We start from the raw sequence: 21,495 nt of genomic DNA on the forward strand, positions 1-21,495 counted from the left end.
ATTCTGAGAAACTTAACACAAATGGGGTGTCGAATCTTAATATCAACCACTAATTCAACCATGTTTGTTGTTTAACGTCTTCTTCAGCAATACTCCACCCATATGGCGGCGGTCTGTAAATCAGTCTGGTCCAGATAATCCAGTGATCAACAGCACGTGCATGGATCTACGGGACTGGGATACGACTCAAATACGCAATCTCTTACACACACTCATATATACTCTCTCTCTCTCTCTCTCTCTCTCTCTGACCGCCTCCGTGGTCGTGGGTTCGATCCCCGACCGCGTCATACCAAAAGACGTTAAAATATGGTACTTGTTGGCCCCAGCCTGGCGCTCGGCATTAATGGCTACAACAAAGGACTGGTCGGCTCGGAGTCAGTATAATGTGTCTGAGTAGGGTATTCATGCTTCACTGCTGCATGGTATCTCAGTGGGCTGGCACTATAAAACCAGCTTCAGTCTGGGCTAGTACAAGCAGCCGCACATACACAAACACACGCATGCACGTCGCCATATGAGCGAAATATTCTCAAGTACGACGTTAAACCCAATTTCACCTCACCTCACCTCACTCTCTCGCGCCCGTACACACACAGACAGACAGACGCTACACACACAAACTTGATTCCGTCTAACTCTATAACCACTTGACTTTCCCATCACGCCTTCAATGAAACAGATGTTAACAAATGTGTCATCTCTATATGAAAATATAAGCATTGATTTGAACGCATTAAACGTCATGTACATATAACCATGTGTGCTTAATAGGGCATTAATGTAGACATTACCAGTCAATATACACGTTCAGCAGTAACGTGACCTGCTGAAGACAAAGCATGTCGCCACGCCACGCCACAGTTGGACACGGTGCAACATCGACTACAGGTGACCACGTTCACACGCTGTTGCCAACAACCCTCCAAACACGCGTTCCTTCATACAAACATGTAATTCACCGGAAAAGAGGACACCGCAGACTGGCAACTAATTTCAAAGGATTAAGCAAAATGGATTATAATACCTTGATATCTGATTTAGGAACAAAAGACGAAAAATGCATGCATTTTAACCGATTATAAATTGAAGTGAGGTAAAATTAGGTTTAACGTTGGGTACAAGATTGTTCAGTCTAAGTAAACTTAGGCTCAGTATTATTCGTTACACTGCTATACTGAGTCTAACAAAACCTTGTGGAAGGTCGCGTCAGATTATTGAACGTATACCTACATATGAATGAGTGAGTGAATTAATTTTACGCCGCACTCTGCAATATTCCAGATATATGTCGGCGGTCTGGAAATAATCGAGTCTGGATCAGACAATCCAGTGATCAACAGCTTGAGCATCGATCTGCGCAATTGGGAACCGATGACATGCGTCAACCAAGTCAGCGAGCCTGACCACCAGATCCCGTTATTCGCCTCTTACGACAAGCATGGGTTACTGAAGATCAATATTCTAACCCGGATCTTCACGGGTTTATACCTACATATTATGAAGTATGTATGAATGTGTGTGTGAGCCTAATGGCTAACTGCCGACAAAAGCACTTGCTAATTATTGTCGGTCCTATAGTCCTAACTCACTGAGGTATCACCCCCGCAGTTTTTCCTTTCTGTAACCATGAGGTGCGGTGGGGAGCTTAGTGGAACAGGCACCCCAGCCTTATACTTTCCGTGAGTCCTTGTCTATTTCCTTTCTGTAACCATGAGGTGCGGTGGGGAGCTTCAATACCACAGAGGCAGATGGTTTAAATAACTAAACTTAGTTTAATCCATCGAAATCACGCGGAAGACCGGGTTCGATTCCCCCCCACCGAGATATTGCTGGAATATTGCTATAAGCGGCGTAAAACCCAACACACTCACTCACTCACTCTGAGGGGCGGCGGACGGTGGGGGTAAAGTTTTCGCTCATCACGCCAAATGTCCGGGTTCGATTTCCCGGTTATAATTCGTGAAACACGTTTCTGTTTTCCCACTGGGATATTACAAATATATTGCTCAAACGGAAATACATAGATGGTTAAACCAATTACTAATATATATAACTCACTTGTTTCTTCTTCATGTCATCCGCGGGGCCGCGGGGTAGCCTAATGGTTAAAGCATTGGCTCGTCACGCCGAAGACCCGGGTTCGACATGGGCACAATGTGTGAAGCCCATTTCTGGTGTCCCCCGCCGTGATATTGCTGGAATATTGCTAAAAGCGGCGTAAAACTAAACTCAGTCAGTCAGTCATGTCATCCGCATGTTTGAATGCATTTACACCACCATCCCTGTGAGATGTTCGCCGCCATAAGGCAGCTTGATAATTATACAGGGAAACGTTAATACCTTTGTTCGATCGACGTAATGTTTTGACAGTTTTACAATAATAATCACATCAGCTATCTACTTGCCTACAGCCTGTGTAATATAGACAACACAACTTGTCCATACTTGTCAGAGCGCTTTGAACCACAGCGCATCGTGTAGGCGAGACCCGTCCTTGTCACTGCATATCTCTCCAAGACAGAATGAGAGTGATTCGATTTAAGAAGGTGAAAGTTAAGCATCTAATAATCATTGTGTTATTTTGTGTTGGTGCGGCGCTATTATACACAGACGCCATCGGGATGCGTTCTGAAGAGCTGCCAACCCATGTTCTGTTCATGAGGAAGAAGCGGTTCGATGCTTATCAAGCCAGAGAGTTACTTCGGACAGGTCCCGGAGAAAAAGGACTACCGGTGCATTTAGAAGGAGAAGAAAAACTTTTAGGAGAAAAACTTATGCAAAAAGAAGCTTTTAATATAGTTGCAAGTGAAAAAATATCGCTGGAGAGGTCGGTAAAGGATGTGCGTGATCACAGGTAAGATCGATAAACTGAATTATTGATTTTATTGGCTTGACATGATCAATTTGTAACTTCATTACTTTGGTCTACGTGAGGTATTTGGACCGAGCGACAAGAGTTTATTATTCGGGGCCGCCCTTTCCTTCAGCGAGCGTTCAGCTAGGAAATTAAAAAAAGTGTTTTCTATCAGCTTGTATCTCTGTAATGTATATGTTCCGTATGTAATTTCATCACTTTGGTCAACGTGAGGTATTTGGCCCGAGCGACAACAGTGCGATCTTTGCATCCACGAGTGTTCATCCACGAGTGTTACAGAATCGTTTGTTTGATTGATTATTGATTTGTTTGCTTAACGCCGCACTCAGCAATATTGCAGCTATATGGCGGCGGTCTCTAAATCATCGAGTCTGGACCAGACAATCCAGTGATCAACAGCATGAACATCGGTCTACGCAATTGGGATACGGTGACATGTGTCAACCAAGTCAGCGAGCCTGACCACCCGATCCCGTGACCAATTGTAACCATAACCTTCTGCATTGTCGTATTGTCTTTGATCGATATTCTGATATATTGACTTTTCATTGAAAGCTCACGTGAGCTTATGTCGTTAACGTAACTATTTACATTTTAGATATATTCTGAGAAACTTAACACATATGGGGTGTCGAATCTTAATACCAACCACTAATTCCGATCTGGTTGGTTTCTTTGTTGTGTAACGTCAACTTCATCAATACTCCACCCATATGGCGGCGGTCTGTAAATTAGTCTGGTCCAGATAATCCAGTGATCAACAGCATGTGTATCGATCTACGGGACTGAGAGACGATGCATTAACGACACATCGTGACGTTCGCACGTTATCCACGTGAATATTCTTGAAAACCTGACGGACTATTTTCACGTTCCTGGCAACCGCCTTGGCTGGATATACATGTATAAACATGTTGTTTCTGATAATTTAGGGACTTTAATCTTGGACGTAATGTTTCAGCATATATTTGGCCATGCCATTTCCATGCAAGTCCGCGGCGACAGAAAAACTGTACATCTAAATATATATACCTAAACTATGGACTCGATCAGTGTTCAGACTGACAAGTCCGCGACGAAAGAAAAACTGTACATCTAAATATATATACCTAAACTATGGACGCGATCAGTGTTCACACTGACAAGTGACAGTCTACACCAATCGATAACTCTACCTCAATATCAGTTTGACACATCTGTGTATTCACATGTCAAAATCAACAAACTGACAAAGGACACCTGTGATCGTCACGGGTTTATGGACAACTTGGGAAATCTCTCCTGTCACGTATATCACGTCGGCCATTTTGTCGTCTTGTATATTTCATACAAATGTATTCATTGCGTTAGTTCATTAGAAATCCATTGCTCTCATCAACGTAAAGAAGACCTCATATACAGAAAGATATTGTTTTTGGTTTTAGGAGATTTAACAATACTACCCCGATTTGGACCTCCAAATCACTGTCACCAGAGGTTGAAAGCCGTATGAACCAGTATGATCTATAATTGTATGTGGAAGAATGAGTGAGTGAGTATGATTTTACGCCGCTTCAAGCAATATTCCATCAATATCACCAGAAATAAGCTTCACACATTGTGTCCATGCGTGGAATCGAACCCGGGTCTTCGGCGTGACGAGCGAACGCTTCAACCACTAGGCTACCCCACCGCCCCCTATCTGGAAGAAGAATGTAATGCATGTAACACAAAGTGGGAACAGACTAGGCTGCACACAAAACCTGAATCTGTGTCAGGGATACTTCGCGACGACAAAGCAAATTTAAGTTCGCTTCATGTTCTTTTAGGATGTCCAGTATATTGCTTGTTACCTATGCTCACACTTTGGATATATCAGTCCGGAAACGTTGTGTTGACATAAAAAGTGAATTATTATTAGCGAGAAAAATCACCCTAAAGAGTGCTTATAGCGTTACACGGTTACCCTGGTCAATGGATCACGTGCACTCAATGTTCGTTATCGACTCCATGGGGACAATACAACATATCTACCTATGACGCATTGATGAGACCGAAATATTCCACATATAAGTATATTTAAATTGATACTGAATGATTAATGGTTTTACTCTGCGGGTGTAAATTTGAATATTAATAATGTGAATATTCATAAAAGGCCAAAAACACACCACAAAGGTGCCTAAAATGCTTCACTCCAGTCAGCTGATCTGTGATCCCTTAATTTTCTTTCTCTGCTCCCTGGGATGTATACGACCCAAGCTATTTATGTGAAACATTTATAAGTCCGGAATGTTCTCCAAGTCCAGCTGAAAGCAGTATCAAAGCTCAATGATGTATGGTTTTACTTCCAGGTGTAAAGATATTATCTACCCTAAGAATCTGCCAAGTGCAAGTGTTATAATAATCTACCACAACGAAGCGTGGACGCCGTTACTGAGGACGGTGCACAGTGTGATAAACCGATCTCCGCCAGAGTATCTACACGAAGTTATATTACTGGATGATTTCAGTGACCGACGTAAGTAACCATGGTAACGGTTAACCAATCATTCAGACTGCCACGCACCTGTGTAAACTGACGTAAAAAAGAAAGTACACACCTAGACAAAAAACACCCCCAACAAAAACCAACAAAAAACAAACCCAACGTAAATATTTGGAAAAGTGTTTTGAATTAGATAATAAGTCACACACGTTGTGCACGCCGTGATATTGATGGAATATTGCCAAAAGCGGCGTAAAACCATACTCATTCACAAGGATTATGTAACTTCTTAGTTGATTTCTCGCGGCCATTATACATGAAAGGAGGAAACGAAGGGGCAAGTAAGGTGACTGATGCGCTTCTTATGTCATTATTGTGCAGAAACAACATTTGATGGCAGTAATTATTTTTGGAAAAGCTGAAAATTAGCAGCAATTAGCGCCAAGTATCCATCTGTCTAGTTGCTCACTGGACGCTGAATCACAATCTGATTATTATTAAACCGGATAAGAAAGCTGCCCACATGGGTTCAATGTGTGAGGTCCATTTCTGGTGTCCCCCGTAGTGTTATTGATGGAATATTGATGAAAGCGGCGTAAAACAATACCCACTCACTCGCTTTTTGTGCAGTACAGTAATGATCAGGTTGATCGCTGATCGCTTTGAGGAACGGGGCCCTGGTCAGGAGAGACTGACGACCAACGACGGACCTTCTTGAACTCGAAGCGAACTCAACGTTCCTCAAAGCGATCGTAGCGCAAAGTTGATCGTAACTCCCATACTTTAACAGCGCTAAGTTGTAGCGCTACGATCGCTTTGAGGAACGGGGCCCTGACCGTTTTGAGGTCTTATCAGAAACAGCGCCCTGCAAAGATGAAGCTTCAGTTCTCTGATGGAAAAGGTCATATTTTTATTCCCATGAAAATCATGATCAGTTTATTTTCTGACTCGATTTTCTTTTAAGTAACCCTATGGATCCTGAGCATATCATCTTTAAATTTGTGACATGGATAGGTCTACTGGGGGCTCATATAGTCTTTTGTGAATGTTCATTTTTCGAGTTTCCATGGGAACAACTTTGACATGGAAACGATGGACGCTACAGAAATATATCTTGAATTGTTCACCACACTTGGCACATACATAGGGGTATTGAAAAGGTATCTTTTAGTAGTTCCTGAAGAATCTATTTTTCGAGTTTCCATAGCAACAACTTTGATTGGCCATTGTGGTAAAGCTCGTCTCTGGAGCAAGTCTTACATGCTGTGCAATATTTCTTTATCTTACTTGGCACACACATGGGTTCAAGTTTAAACCCCCAGTTTAGTCACATCAGCAGATAATCATTGTATTGAAACAAGTTTGTCACATGGGCATAGTCTACAGCGTGTGTGTCAATTGAGTCTATGTAAAGAACATAATGACGGAGTATTTACCATTGAAGAGGATGACGTTTTCATGTTGTTGTTGTTGTTGCAGCTGAGTTGGGAGACAAGTTGAGGACCTACGTAGAGAAGACCTGGCCCGATGGCATCGTGAAGATGGTGAGGGCCCAACAGAGGAGTGGCTTGATACGGGCCCGTATCGAAGGCGCCAAGGCTGCCACGGGTGATGTCATCGTGTTCCTGGATTCTCACTGTGAGGCTGGGACACAGTGGTGAGGGGAAACTTCATTACATGTCTTTACGGATTCAGAAATAAAAAATAAAAAATAAAATAAATAAATAAATAAATAAATAAATAAATAAATAAATAAATAAATAAATAAATAAATAAATAAATAAATAAATAAATAAATAAATAAATAAATAAATAAATAAAATTATGAAGTAAAAGTAAAATAAAATAAGATAAAAAATAAAGTAAAAAAGATAAGATAAAAAAAAATAAATAGTAAAGTAAGAAAAAGTAAAATAAAATGAAATAAAAATAAATAAAATAAAATACAATGATGGGTGAATGAATGGATGAATGATTGAATAATTATAATAAATAATTATAAAATAAACACAATCACGTAAATAAACTTTAAAAAATATCCTTTATATTTTTCTAACACTAAAAATTGTAATTTCAATTATTGTTCTGTCAATGTCGAAAACAAATGGAAAGATATAAAAAATAGGATGTTAATACAGTTGAACGGAAATTTGCCATTGTTGCAATTGATTAAAGTTATTCGTCTTATTCCCTGCATAACAAGTCTTTACATATGGGTGGGTAGACTTCATGATCAGGTCTCTGTTGTAAAGGTTGGAGCCGATCCTTGCTCATATACAAGAAAACCGGAAGACGGTGGTGTGTCCGATCATTGACGCCATCAACGACAACACACTGGAATACTCCAGTGTTGGCGGCTACAACGTGGGAGGGTTTTCCTGGAGTATGCACTTCACCTGGAGAGACGTCCCAGAGAGGGAGAAAGTTCACCGGAAATACACAGACCCAATCAGGTACATACTGCTGAAATATCATCTTAGTTACCGGAAGTCGTGTAATTGGTGCCGTTCGTTTCCGGTTTGGCTCCCATTTCCGGATGACGTTCCTTCTTTTGTATTCTTACATTGCGCTGTGAAAACATTATGTTTTACAGTAACAACATCACGTTAACGACGGCACTACATCACGTTAATTTTTTACTGTTAGTCTTACTGTAATCTGAAGAAGAATACTTACGAGAAACTTGTAACATTTACGAGGAGGAATGACGATGATTTTGGAATTAGTAGATGGCCGGCTCTGTATTCAGACCAATCAGATATTCTTCAAATCGAAAAGATGACTTAGTTGTTTTACCCGGAATATATGTGCAGTTATGGTTGTTAATGTCTTGTCAATAAAATTATTAAGATGTCAGCCACGATGGCTAAGAATCGCTTTGTTCAATGGTCACGTCGAAACATCATCATGACGTCACATAAACTAGGTCTGACCCTCCCACTCTCTAACTCACTCACTCACTCACAACGGTTCTGCATTCTAACATTCTCATTTCAGCTCCCCGACAATGGCTGGAGGCTTGCTGGCGCTGGATAGGAAGTTCTTCTGGGAGATCGGAGCTTATGATGACGGGATGGACGTGTGGGGAGGGGAGAACCTCGAGATCTCCTTCAGAGTAAGTTGAGGGACTTCCGTTAACCTCGAGCTCATCACAACGTAACCCACTGTGGGGGAGGGAATAAACATGTCGGGAAGAACAGTGGATTGAGATGCCATTCAGAGCAAGTGTCGCACCACTCCTCGCATGGAATGCGTGTCCCCCTACCACCAACCCTTAAAATGATTTATTGTCAAAAAAATACATATGAATATATAATTCAGGTTTTTCTATGACAAGTTAAAGGCGATTGAACTGTGGCATGTTCCAGACGTGGATGTGTGGGGGCCGGCTGGAGTTTCTACCGTGTTCCCGTGTCGGACATATCTTCCGTTCCAGTCATCCCTATACATTCCCAGGTAACCATGGTGATTAGTGTGAATGTTTGTTTGGTTTGCAGTTTAACTCCGCACTCTCCAGTTGTCCAGCTAAATGACTAAATAACCTAATCGAGTCTGTGGTGACACTGGGAGTTCGCGAAAATGTCAGCATATGCTGTCCTGCCGATGGCACCCGTGACACACGCAAAGACACGTGAAACGTTTACTGCCAATACTGGATACAAAAAACAGAAACCGGAACAGATGTGGGGCGCGGTGGGCGAGCTGGCTAAAGCGCCAGGCTAATGATCCAGCGAGCGTGAGGTGACCGGGTGTAAAAACCTTGGAGTCAACTTTGTGTGCAGACTCTTTCAGTGTTGTCACAACCCCTAGTGTAGAGTACACAACCCTGTGCACTTAAAAGAACCCACGAATCCGTTGGTATAGACCAGATGGTGGCCGCATGAATACGTGCAAACACTTATAGTTTGGCATGAAATGCATGTGGACCCGGTATTTTGTAAATATCTCTTCATCCAATGATCCAATCGATCTCAAACTGTGCAAGTGGATGTTTTGTCAGACAACCTAATCACATTGTAAATCACCGATTTTATGCATTTGTATTAAAGAATCTGTCTATGTAACTGTCAACAAAATAAACAGCAGAACGCAGACTGCTTGCAGAGGGAGGGAGCCAATGACCTGTAACAGTGGCAGTGTTGGGTCATAAAGGTCAATGCACGTGCAGTTCATTATAGTTACCTGTGCACTGCACAGTGATAGACGGTTTGGATCATTCACATTGACTACTTATAGCTGTCATCATGAACGCTTATTCAGATGATGCTAAACGTTTAATTAGAAATGTGTTGAATTTTTTTTTAAAAGATAGCAAACGTAGCAAACCGATTTATAAGGTGTCGGATTACATGAAACGTACAACTTTTGCTCTTGGCATGAAAAAGAACATCGTGCTAAAAATTGTGAAAAATAAACCAACAACCAATAAACAAAACCTTGTACAAAAAGGTAGGCATCCATCAGGGTCATCAGAGATGTCATTCGCCGGCTATTTGCTAGAAATGAACACCTGTCCACAAGAAAGTTAAAAACACATCCTTGCAGAGGATCACGACATTAATGTTTCTAGGTTTATGCTAAGCAAACTACTGCTCAAATTTGGATACAAGTACATGAAGGTAGCAAGCCAGAATCTTGTAATGTGTGAGAGATCTGATATTGTGAAAATAAGGTGTAACTATCTGAGAGAAATTAAGCAGGCAAGAAAGGATGGGTTCGAACCTATATATCTGGATGAGACCTGGGTCAATGCAAACCATACTGCTGCCAGACAGTGGCTACCCACTGATCGCAGTGATGGTAGGAAAATACCAACAGGCAAAGGTGAACGTTTAATGGTTCTTTATGCTGGTTCCCACCGTGGATGATTCCTACCTGGGTGTGATCTGGTATTTCGGTCAAAGAGCACAGACACAGGTAGGGACTATCATACAGAAATGAACTCAACGGTTTTCACACAGTATGTTGAGGAACAATTGTTGCCAGCTCTGCCTTACAAAAGTCTTTTTCATGGACAATGCTCCCTATCACAGTGTTCAAGATCGAAACAATAGGTGCCCAACTTCCAATACAAAAAGTCAGATATGCAGCAATGGCTAACAAATAACAATATACAATTTTCAATTAAGGCCACTAAACCACAGTTGTACTCTTTGATTAAACCTAACAAACCTCCACCCACAACTAACATTGACAACATGCTTTGGAGTCAACTTTGTGTGCAGACTCTTTCAGTGTTGTCACAACCCCTAGTGTACAGTACACAACCCTGTGGACTTAAAAGAACCCACGAATCCGTTGGTATATGACCAGATGGTGGCCACATGAATACGTGCAAACACCTAGTTGCGGGTACAGCAACGTGCAGTAGACTTGGACAAAGTACTGTGACTATGTGTCCCAGTCCACCCAGCTGTGAATGGGTACCTCGTACGGATGAGAAATCCACAATAACTCGGTGCGCCTAGTGGCTGCAAGAGTTGTATACTCCCCAAGGAGTTGAGATTGATAATACGATGTGCCATTGAGATTGACATCCAATGATCGAGGGAAAACATATCAGCGCCTTGAGCATGTACTAAAGTACTGTCGGAAATAGAAAAACCCTGTTTTTAGGCTGTTACTCTTTATCCCTAAAATTGACAAATTTACAAATACCACATATCGAAATAACCCACATCGGCGAAACTGGGCGTTCAGTGGGATGCGTAAAAGGATATCCAGAAAAGCATGTTTATTCGTTAAATCGGGCAAAACTTAGAAAATATACGAATAGCTGCTGAAAACAATAGATCAGACTATAGATGGCAATTAGGTCGCTCAGCCTGGTATGACGACGGACCGTCAACTCACCTGGCATGAAATGCACGTCCATGCTACAAGCACAAGGGGTCATCTCAAAGATATTTTATGCTTTTTCACCTGTGTCGAATATGTCTCATCTATTGATCATAAAGTTTATGTTGAGATACGAAAAAGGGTATGATACCCACGGAAAAGGTTAAATCAGCCATCGCATGACCACCCGAAGATCGACAGGACTGGATATTATTTGTAAATTGTTATGACATGCCGTTTGCTTCCCAGTTTAATTCCCCTAAAGGATTGTCGTTTATCAGCTTATATCTCTATCCCCCCAGCCCGACCCCAACCACCGTCTGCGACACCCGTCCTGGATTTGCTTTTGAGACGACCCCTCCTACCTGTTTCCTCATATAGTGATAGTGAGACTGCATGGTAGCTACACCCTTCATAGTTTCAGTATTAAAGCTATTATTTTTTACGTCAGCTATCGTTTATAATGAAGCTAAGTTTTATTTTAAAAATGGACATTTAAAAATTGTCCTTTGTAATATAAAATCATCGCACACTCATTTGCATAAAGCCATGGTCTGTTCCAAATAAGTCGCTTTGGACTTAGAAAAAAACCGCATTTCTCATTTCTGCACTAATCTCTCCTCAGTAAAGTCCCTTTTCTACGTTTCCAATCTCCCTACCACTGAAACTGTAGTTAGGCCGAACTTAGTTTAACAGATATTTCACACTTACACATATCAACTACATAAATTTTAGATATTAATGCGAAAAAACATTTTGTTTCTATTTCCGACAGTACTTTAGTTGCCCGGATATGTGCGCTATATTAATATCCTATAATAACGTACAATAAGGTCAAATAAGGCAATTGCATCGGACATCACTTTTATCACTGATGATCTAATTATGGAAGCAAAAATTGCAGGGTCACTGTCGAGCAACAGTCGCATGGCACTCTTTGAAGTCTTCTCCCAGTAAGGGGCGGTGGGGTAGCCTAATGGTTAAAGCGTTGGCTCGTCACGCCGAAGAATCGGGTTCGAATCCCCACATGGGCACAATGTGTGAAGCCCATTTCTGGTGTCCCCCGCCGTGATGTTGCTGGAATATTGCTAAAAGCGGCGTAAAACCAAACTCAGTCAGTCAGTCAGTCTTGATCCAGTATGAACATTTGGATATTATTAATAACCTAAGTTCGTAACTTTACAGGGCCAAAATTAAGAACTGTCATATTTTATTACTTATGTGTTATACTATGGTAATGCCACGCACGTAGATTTCTGAAGGATTGTATTGGAGCCAATGACCTTGTACTGAACACACTGAATATTTCCAGGCGGTAAGGACACTCATGGTTTAAACTCAGCGAGGGTGGCTGAAGTCTGGATGGACGATTATAAAAGATTATTCTACATGCACAGACATGATTTGAAGGTACGGTATTTTGTGTTCTTGTTATTTAGTAATATTTGGCTGAAATGTATGTAGGGCGGTGGGTAGCGTAGTGGTTAAAGCGTTCGCTCGTCACGAAGAAAGCCCGGGTTCGATTCTCCACATGGGTACAATGTGTGAAGCCCGTTTCTGGTGGGGTAGCCTAGTGGTTAAAGCGTTCGCTCGTCATGCCGAAGACAAGGGTTCGTTTCCCCACATGGGTAGATTGTGTGAAGCCCATTTCTGGTGTCCCCAGCGGTGATATTGGTGGAATATTGCTAAAAGCGAGGGAAAACCTCACTCACTGAGATATATGTAGACACACTAACACTAAACGTGCCAAGTCCTTTCAATGGCACACGAGACTCAAAAGCATTCTTTTGTGGAAGGATTACAAAGAATCATGATCAGCTGATTTTAAATCTACCGATTCATGTAAGAAAAATAGTTCCTTTTGCAGAACGGTTTTACTCTCCATGATTATGGTTTGTTTTTACGAATTTCTGAATGTCTCTCAGTCTAACCTGCCATTGTGTACGTTGTTGTAGTGAGTTAGTGAGTGAATGAGTATGTTTTTTCCGCCGATTTTAGCAATATTCCAGCAACATCACGGCGGAAGTGACCAGAAATGGGCTTCACACAATCTACCCATGTGGGGAAACGAACTCTGGTCTTCGGCATGACGAGCGAACGCTTTAACCACTAGGCTACCCAACCGCCCATGTTGTAGAATATACACATGTTTGTGAACGTATATAAGCGTATGTAAATTATGTGAGGTGTGTCAATCTTTTCCGCAACTGATTATATGCTAATCCGAAAAAGTTGTTAAATGTTTCAAGATATATTTATCATGACCTTGCATTCAAATTCTCTCAATCTATCCTCACTTTTTGCATTTCATGGTTGAAAACGTGTTTGAGTCTGAATATGATACAAACACCGTATGTCGAACTTTGATGTGTCCAGTTTACGGTTGTGTCGAAGTAAAAGCTTGGTTTCAGCGTTTCCTTTTTAGTCATCATGCAGTTGCCTCAAACCTCTGATAACTCGAAATATTTACGAAGCAACCTTCAACTTCAACACAGCTAAAGTTTCGAAGTCAGTCAAACCTGGTACTGTGTTTATTGTTGTAGAATAAAGATTTCGGTGATATATCTGCCCGAGTTGATCTCAGGAAGAAAGCTTCAGTGCAAGAGTTTCAAGTGGTACCTGGACAACGTGTACCCAGAGAAGTTTGTTCTGGATGAGGGCGTCCAAGCATATGGTATTGTGAGTGGGAGTTTAGTCACACCGATTTCAATATTTTGGACAAGCTGTCTGAGGGGGTTCACCTGAGATCACCTGGATTTGGTGATTGTTTTTTGTTGTTATTTTAATTTATTTGTTTTTTCGAGACCGCATTCAAAAATTTTCCGTCCATATGACCTCGATCTGTGAAAAAATCGAGTAACAGACAATCCGATGATTGACACCATCAGTATCGATCTTCGCAATTAGGATTCGATGACAGCGACCAGTTCAGTTCAGTGATCCAGTTATTTACCTCTTTCGACAAGCATGGGATGCTCAAGACCAATTCTAACCGGGATATTCATTTTGGTAGAAAAGTGAGTGAGCGAGTTTAGTTTTATGCCGCTTTTAGCAATATTCCAGCAATATCACGGTAGGGGACACTAGAACTGGGCTTCAGACATTGTACCCATACATCGAAGGTTACGGCGTGATACGAATTGTGATGGCTGTTAGGAAACCCTCGCAGCCCTGAGTGGCGCCGCGCTGACTCTTGCATCGAGAAAGCATGAAATTAAATGGTCACAAATCGTGATAACTGTTAGGTTTTCCCCTGAATAGCGCCGCGCTGACGTCTTCCCTTCGAGGAGCAAAATAAATAGGTCACAAATGTGAGTATATAGAAAGTTTCTCCAGGAAGTGATTCAGACAGACAAAGATTTGTCGTTGTGTCAATCTCATGAAAATCATATCTAAGGACATCCAACTTGATGTCACGCAATACAGAACTCTAATCGACCAAAGAAATGACAAACAGGAAGTCGACATTAACCAACCAAAAGACACTAGATTCAAAATGGCGAGTATAGTCTGTTGGCAGTGAAAACGTACCGATGAAGTTAGCTTTAAACAAAAAAGTAAATCAAATAAAGTGAAATTAAGGTTGCGAATCCCCTTAATTTTACCTTGCCAATTGAACATTTAAATCTCAGAATTTTATTCATCTTAGGATCATAGATTCAAATCGCTATTATTGGTTTGTATTACAAGGGGGTAAGCGTAGTAGTTGGAACAGTGAAACAAATGCGTCTGACTTTGTGTGCTGGCGATTAGGTGCCTGACTCTGAGGGTGTGGGTTCGCATCCCGGATGGGACTCAACCCCCCCCCCAAAAAGTACTAGAATCTGTACTTAACTGAGAAAGTGTAATCCCAAATATAACATATGTTACATTTGACCACTTTCTAAATGGCATTGTGTATTTCATAGTGAAACAAATGCACGTGCGGTACGTGATGAGCGTTAACTTAGACCAACCATACTTGTTCTAGGTGTTTCATCTAATGTGCATACCCCCTTGTAATACAAACCAATAATAGCGGTTTGAAAGCATGATCGTTTGTTAAACAACTTTTATCCTAAGTTGAATAAATTTCTGAGATTTAAATGTTAAATTGGCAAGGTAAAATTATGAGGATTCGCAATCTTATTTTCACTTTATTCGATTTACTTTTTTGTTTAAAGTGAAATTCATCGGTACGTTTTCACTGCAAACAGACTATAGGTCTCAATGCCCAAGGATAGTGAACGTTGTAAGGCAATTATTTTTCCATATTTATCTTCATTCATACTAGGGTTTTCTTTCCAGGTGAAAGCCGTGGATAGTTCACTCTGTCTGGACACTCTGAGTGGAAATGACAAGATGGAATACGACCTGGGAGTGTATTATTACCAGCGAGGCACCAGTACTAACCAGGTAATAGCTGTTAGATCATACATACATCAGTTAGATCATACCCACATCTGTTAGATCATACATATATCTGCTTTATCTGAGTTCTGTTTATGGAAGTTCCCAAACGAGACATAACTGATGTGTATAATAGGGATTTGAAAACAAATAATCGTTTTATATGTGAAAAGAACCCTGAAAATTTGTAAAGGTGATGCAGCGCAAAGAAAGACTGGAACAAGCCTTTTTGAAATTCGCTGTATACATGTCAGTACAATGTTAATAATCTTCATATTATTTATTTAAATCCTTTCATTTATGTGAGGTCACCCTTTCTGTTTTCAGCTTTTTTCCCTGACTCAGACACACGAGCTACGTCGGGAAAATCTGTGTTTAGACTCTTCAGGGGACGACGGTAGTGTCGCCAGGATGACGTTGTGTTTTAAAAAGACGCCAGGGATGAAGTGGAAACATGACGTGGTTGGTTTTTAAGACAATTTGATTTCTCCTAAAATCAAACTTTCAGAATAGCGCCCCTTAGTAATGTACCAGGATCCGCATACCGCAAGCGATTGAGATCTTTTGTTTGTCAGCAACACACCCCTGTTCTGTGCGATCAGTGTTACTTAGGGATCTGGGTCGGTTGGGTAGTCCAGTGGTTATAGTGTTCTCTTGTCACACCAAAGGCCCGGGTTCGAGTCCCACATGGGTACAATCTGCGAAACCCATTTCTGGTGTCCTTCCGCCGTGACATTGCTGGAATATTGCTAAAAGCGGCATAAAAATCAAATAGGTCACTCGCTTAGGGTTCTTTAACAATTTATATTGTGGTGTGAAACCCGCGCGCGTGCTCACTCACACAGTCACTCACTCATACATCAACCATCCACTCACTCACCCACCCACCCATCATTCCGTCCGTGGCGACGTTACAAAATCATTTTCTCCCTCGTGACATATTAATATCAACCTGAAGTGTGCCTCTCACTATATATTAAGCATATCTTCTTTTCCTGGAATAACCGCATTTGAGGTTTTTGTTTGCTTTCAGGTTTTACCTTTTGTAGGTAAGACGTCTTACCAGGTTTTACTCTTTTGTATTAAGACCTCTTCCCAGGTTGTTTTTTTCCTAACTCTATATGAACATCAACATTCAAATGATATATGAGTGTTTGAAATCAATTGATATATATCGTCCAAGATCAATTGCAAAGTGCAAATGTTTCCCAAACAGCATTAGAACCGCATCTATCAGGTTATTAAGCGGACGCTCTACCTCACGGCCACCGAGTCGTCGAAGACGTCGGGGTTGAATTATCTATTTATAGTTACTGTCATTAAATTGATTTTACTTGCGCTTCAGTTATTGTTATGTAGCTTCATTAAATGATCATCTACATTATGATTATCGATCAATGGCGGTTTATATGTTAGGGAAGACATTTCCTCTGGGGAAGTGTTTTCTCCTATACGTAATACTGCTCTGAGCAATATTCCAGATGATGGCGGCTCTTTGAATAATACGAGGACCAGACAATCAAGGGATTGATGGAAGCATCGACCAAGTCCACGATCTTAAACACCCGCGCCAATTCCTCTAAAGCGATCGTAGCGCTATGACTGTATTGGGGGTACCGTATTTCCTCTAATAAGCACCGAACGCTTATTTTTTCAATGGAGTTCCAGACCCTGCGCTTATTAGAAGCCCGGCGCTTTTGCGCTTACTGGGTCTAATTACCGTATTTGTTATTGAGCTGCTTTACCCACGGCGCTGATTGGAGGAGACTTACGGGACGCTAATCGCCTTCTACGATCACACCGGAATTCCCAAGGGTTAACGTGATAAATATCTGTTGGATTTTCACGATATAATGATATTTTATTTTGGTCCTTGTCAGTATCATTTTCTTTATTTTGTTTTGGTCACTCTCGGTAAACTGGGGTGGTGGGGTAGCCTAATGGTTAAAGCGTTCTCTCGTCAAGCCGACCCGGGAGGGATCGATTCCGTGCACAGGTACAATGTGTGAAGCCGATTTCTGGTGTCTGGTAAAATCAGCGTATAACCATACTCACTCACTCACTCACTTGTATTTCAGGACCAAGGTACACTCATTCAGGAGAAGTCCGGCAAGTGTTTGGACAGAGCTGACCTTAGTTCCGGTGACATCGTCAAAGTAAAACCATGCAATGGAGGAAGCTCACAGAAGTGGATGTTTGAAAGTGTCAGTCTATGATGGACTGTCAAGAAAGGTCATTGTTATGTTAAGTCATCAATTTCATGTTTGCTCAGAAGTCCAAGACAGAATCTACGGAGAGTGTTTTTATGCTAACCAAAGAAAGGAAGGATTTTTGTTTGTTGTTTAACGCTGCACCCGGTAATATTAAAGCTATGTGACGGTGGTCTGTAAATAATCCAGTGATTGATATCGTGAGCATCGATCTACGCACGTGGGGTACAATCACATGCAACAAATGATTAGCAGCCCAACTAACCCTATAGAATTAGTCTTCAGTAACCCGTGCTTGTCGAAAGTGGCGACTGACGGGATCGGGTGGTCAGGCTCGCTGACTGACTCGGTTCACACATGTCATCGTATCCCAATCGCGTAGATTGGTGCCCATCCTGTTGGTCACTTGATTGTATGGCCCAGACTCGATTATCTACAGACCGCCGCCATATAGCTGGAAAAATACTAAGTGCGGCGTAAAACTAAACTCACTCACTCACTCAATAACGTTAGTTGCTTCTAACAACAAGCATGTATTGCTGAAGACCATTTCTTTCCCAGAACTTCACAGGTAGGGAAAGAAATGAACGGAACGGTTATCAAGGACACAGATTAAGCTGCCCGCCAAAAGAAAGTATACACTGAAAACTGGATTTGACTAAACACAATTAACGCTATCTAGATTTTACTAGGCAGAAAACAGGTCGCCAATACTACATACTCAGGTCCAAAGCTGAACCATAATACGTAAAATATACTTTCATTTGCGTAAAAGATACTTTCATCTACGTGAGAGCATACCTACATGTATACCATATATGGAGATATAAGTATCATGTTTGTTGATGTAAGTATGGTCTACGTAGATAATAAAAACAATATGGTACTAATACGTTTCCATACGTAATATACATCAGGTCAGTCACCTTTTGTGTTCAATTGTTAGTTACAACAAAAGCTTTGGGGTATACTTTCTTTTGCCCCGTAGTTACGACACGGAGTGATATGAGTGAGTGAGTATGGTTTTACGCCGCTTTTAGCAATATTCCAGCAATATCACCGCGGGGGACACGAGAAATAATATGATTGATATGAAACATCACCAAATGAATGCAATAACAAAATCGTCGTTTATCCCCAATTTCTTTCTACCAGTATATTTAAGGTGATAGCCACATATATAATAGGGGGAAAGCAGAAACGAACCGATACAGGTTGATGTTATATACTGTGCCAGAAAAGTAGGGCATAGTGGGAATAAACAAGACATATTGTCTGATACAAGTGATATTGGTAAATGAAAATGAAATGATCATATTTATTGGGAAGCAGGCCATCAGATCTATGAGGTCGGATGGGTGCTATCGGAAGGATCGGAACTGCTTAACCTTTTCGCGAATATTTAGTGCCATTATGAATACACAATGGCGTTTAGAAAGTGGTCAAATGGAAGATATGTTATGTTTGGGATCACATTTTTTCGGTAAAGTACAGATTCTAGTACTTTTGTTAGATTGAGTCCCATCCGGGATTCGAACCCACACCCTCAGAATTAGGCACCAAATCAGCAATCTAACCCACCCAGCCGCTCGAAGACCCGGGTTCGATTCTCCACATGAGAACAACGTGTGAAGCCAATTTCTGGTGTCCCCTGCCCTGATATTGCTGGAATATTGCTAAACGTAAAACTTTACTCACTCACTCACTACTTTCATTGCCAGACATTGGCGTTCCCCCGTAGATTCACCTGAAAGCAAACTATCCCCCTACTTTTTTAGCATTGTATACAGCAATGTGTCCTATGTATTTTAGTAAGAGCTACATATAGTTAGAGGTATGTACATGTAGTTATCAATATCTGTCACGTGACTCGAACATCTGTCGGCCAGGCTGTTACATCTCCAAGTACACACCTAAAGGTGTTAACACAGCTGTTCCCTCCTGTGGTTAACGCCGATAAATACCCCGTGACAACCTCTTCCGCCCATCGAACACTCACTACTACATGTATTACCAAATTTAACACGCATATAATGTTTGCACAGCTTGTTGTAATCAATATATATTGAGACACTTTATGGAAAGAGATTTTCCTTGCCTTGATTTGAACCAAACGTTTTTGATGTATCATTGGTCATTGTTTGTTTGGTGTTTATTCTCAGCAATATTCTACTATATGACGGAAGTCTGTAAGTGAGTGATTGACTTTAGTTTTACGCCGCACTCAGCAATGGCGGCGGTCTGTAAATAATCGAGACTGGACCAGAAAATCCAGGGATGAACAGCCTGAGCATCGACCTAAGCAATTGGGATACGATGACATGTGTCAACCCAGTCAGCGAGCCTGACCACCCGATCCCGTTAGTCGCCTCTTACGACAAGCATGAGTTACTGAAGATCAATTCTAACCCGGACCTTCACGGGTCGAATCTGGAACAGACAACCCAAGACTTATGCTATAAAACAAGATTACAAGAAAGGAGTAGTAATTGTGTTGTATGCATTTGCCTAAAAAGTAGAGTTGATGTTTTGAGTACCTTAATTATTTCAAAACATTTTACAACTCCGATTTCAACTAAATTAAATCTATTAAATTCAGTTAAAGTAAAAATAAATCAATGTTCAATAAAATTGTAAATAATGGTGAATACCCGGATGAATAGGGAAGGTAATACCATTCCTGTAGGTAAATCGTAATTAAATGATAATAATAAAATACAAATACAAATAAATAGTGTAAACAAACAACCTAAATAATTACAGGGGAATATCACGAATAAACTCAATTTGTAAATTATTTGCATCCATTTTAAACAAAAGAATTTATAAGTCTTGTGTGAATACAACAACATATTATATGAAGTTTCAGAGAAAATAATTAAACAACGTTAACAGATAATACTTAATATTTCAGGTCATGAAATATTAAGCATTAATATTAATATTAAGTAGAAATAGCTAACACAATCAAATGGAAGATTGTACTGCCTCTTCATTGACTCCTCTTTGACGGTATTAACTATGAAACTTTCAAACCCTTCTACAAACAGGAGCATCTTCCAAATTTTGAAATTCATTGTGGGTTAACAGACTATTTTGAATGTAATATTGACATGGCTAGAGATGTATTTCGATTTTTATCACGTTCATAAATTAGCTGATCACAAAACTGTTTTTGTTTGTTTGTTGTTTAACGCCGCACTCAGCAATATTCCAGCTATATGTCTGTGGTCCATAAATAATCGAATCGACCAGACAACCCAGTGATTAACATCATGAGCATCGATATACGTAGTTGGGATACGATGATTCATGCAAAGATTGAAAGATTGTCTTGTACAAATCTGGTATCTAATAATGAATCAACAAAATGTAAATATTACATCTTAAAGGAATGCAAATGTCTATTGATCCCAGAGCTATTACTATCCAATGACATGCCAGTTAGTATATTTCCTCAATTTAGATTCCAGGACGAACTCCATGTACGTATAATTTGCCTAGGAAATCTTATTATTAGAAACAATACCTACGTCATCACTTTATGTATGAATCCATGCAGCATTCCCTTCTTTGCTGTCAACATAAGGTAACACTATTGCTTCAGTCGAACTTAAGTATACTGAGTGATTGGGTTTAGTTTTACGCCGTTTTTATCAATATTCCTGCAATATTACGGCGGGGACACCAGAAATAGGCTTCACGCATTGTGC

At 40.7% G+C, this 21,495-nt stretch overlaps 1 protein-coding gene across 1 annotated transcript; it reads left to right on the top strand.

Annotated features, from left to right (window-relative positions):
• Positions 1-2,624: 2,624 nt before the first annotated feature.
• LOC124281764 (probable N-acetylgalactosaminyltransferase 9) lies at positions 2,625-18,096 on the top strand. The gene is given in 12 exon segments (XM_046717742.1): positions 2,625-2,857; positions 5,212-5,378; positions 6,825-7,002; positions 7,598-7,798; positions 8,343-8,460; positions 8,714-8,801; positions 12,496-12,593; positions 13,727-13,771; positions 13,773-13,862; positions 15,471-15,578; positions 15,900-16,034; positions 17,651-18,096. Coding segments are annotated over 12 exon segments (1,599 nt in total). The 3' UTR covers positions 17,789-18,096.
• Positions 18,097-21,495: the final 3,399 nt, after the last annotated feature.

The sequence above is a fragment of the Haliotis rubra genome, unplaced genomic scaffold (genome assembly GCF_003918875.1).
Source record: "Haliotis rubra isolate DU_JTF1 unplaced genomic scaffold, ASM391887v1 Scf108, whole genome shotgun sequence".
Taxonomy (NCBI): domain Eukaryota; kingdom Metazoa; phylum Mollusca; class Gastropoda; order Lepetellida; family Haliotidae; genus Haliotis; species Haliotis rubra.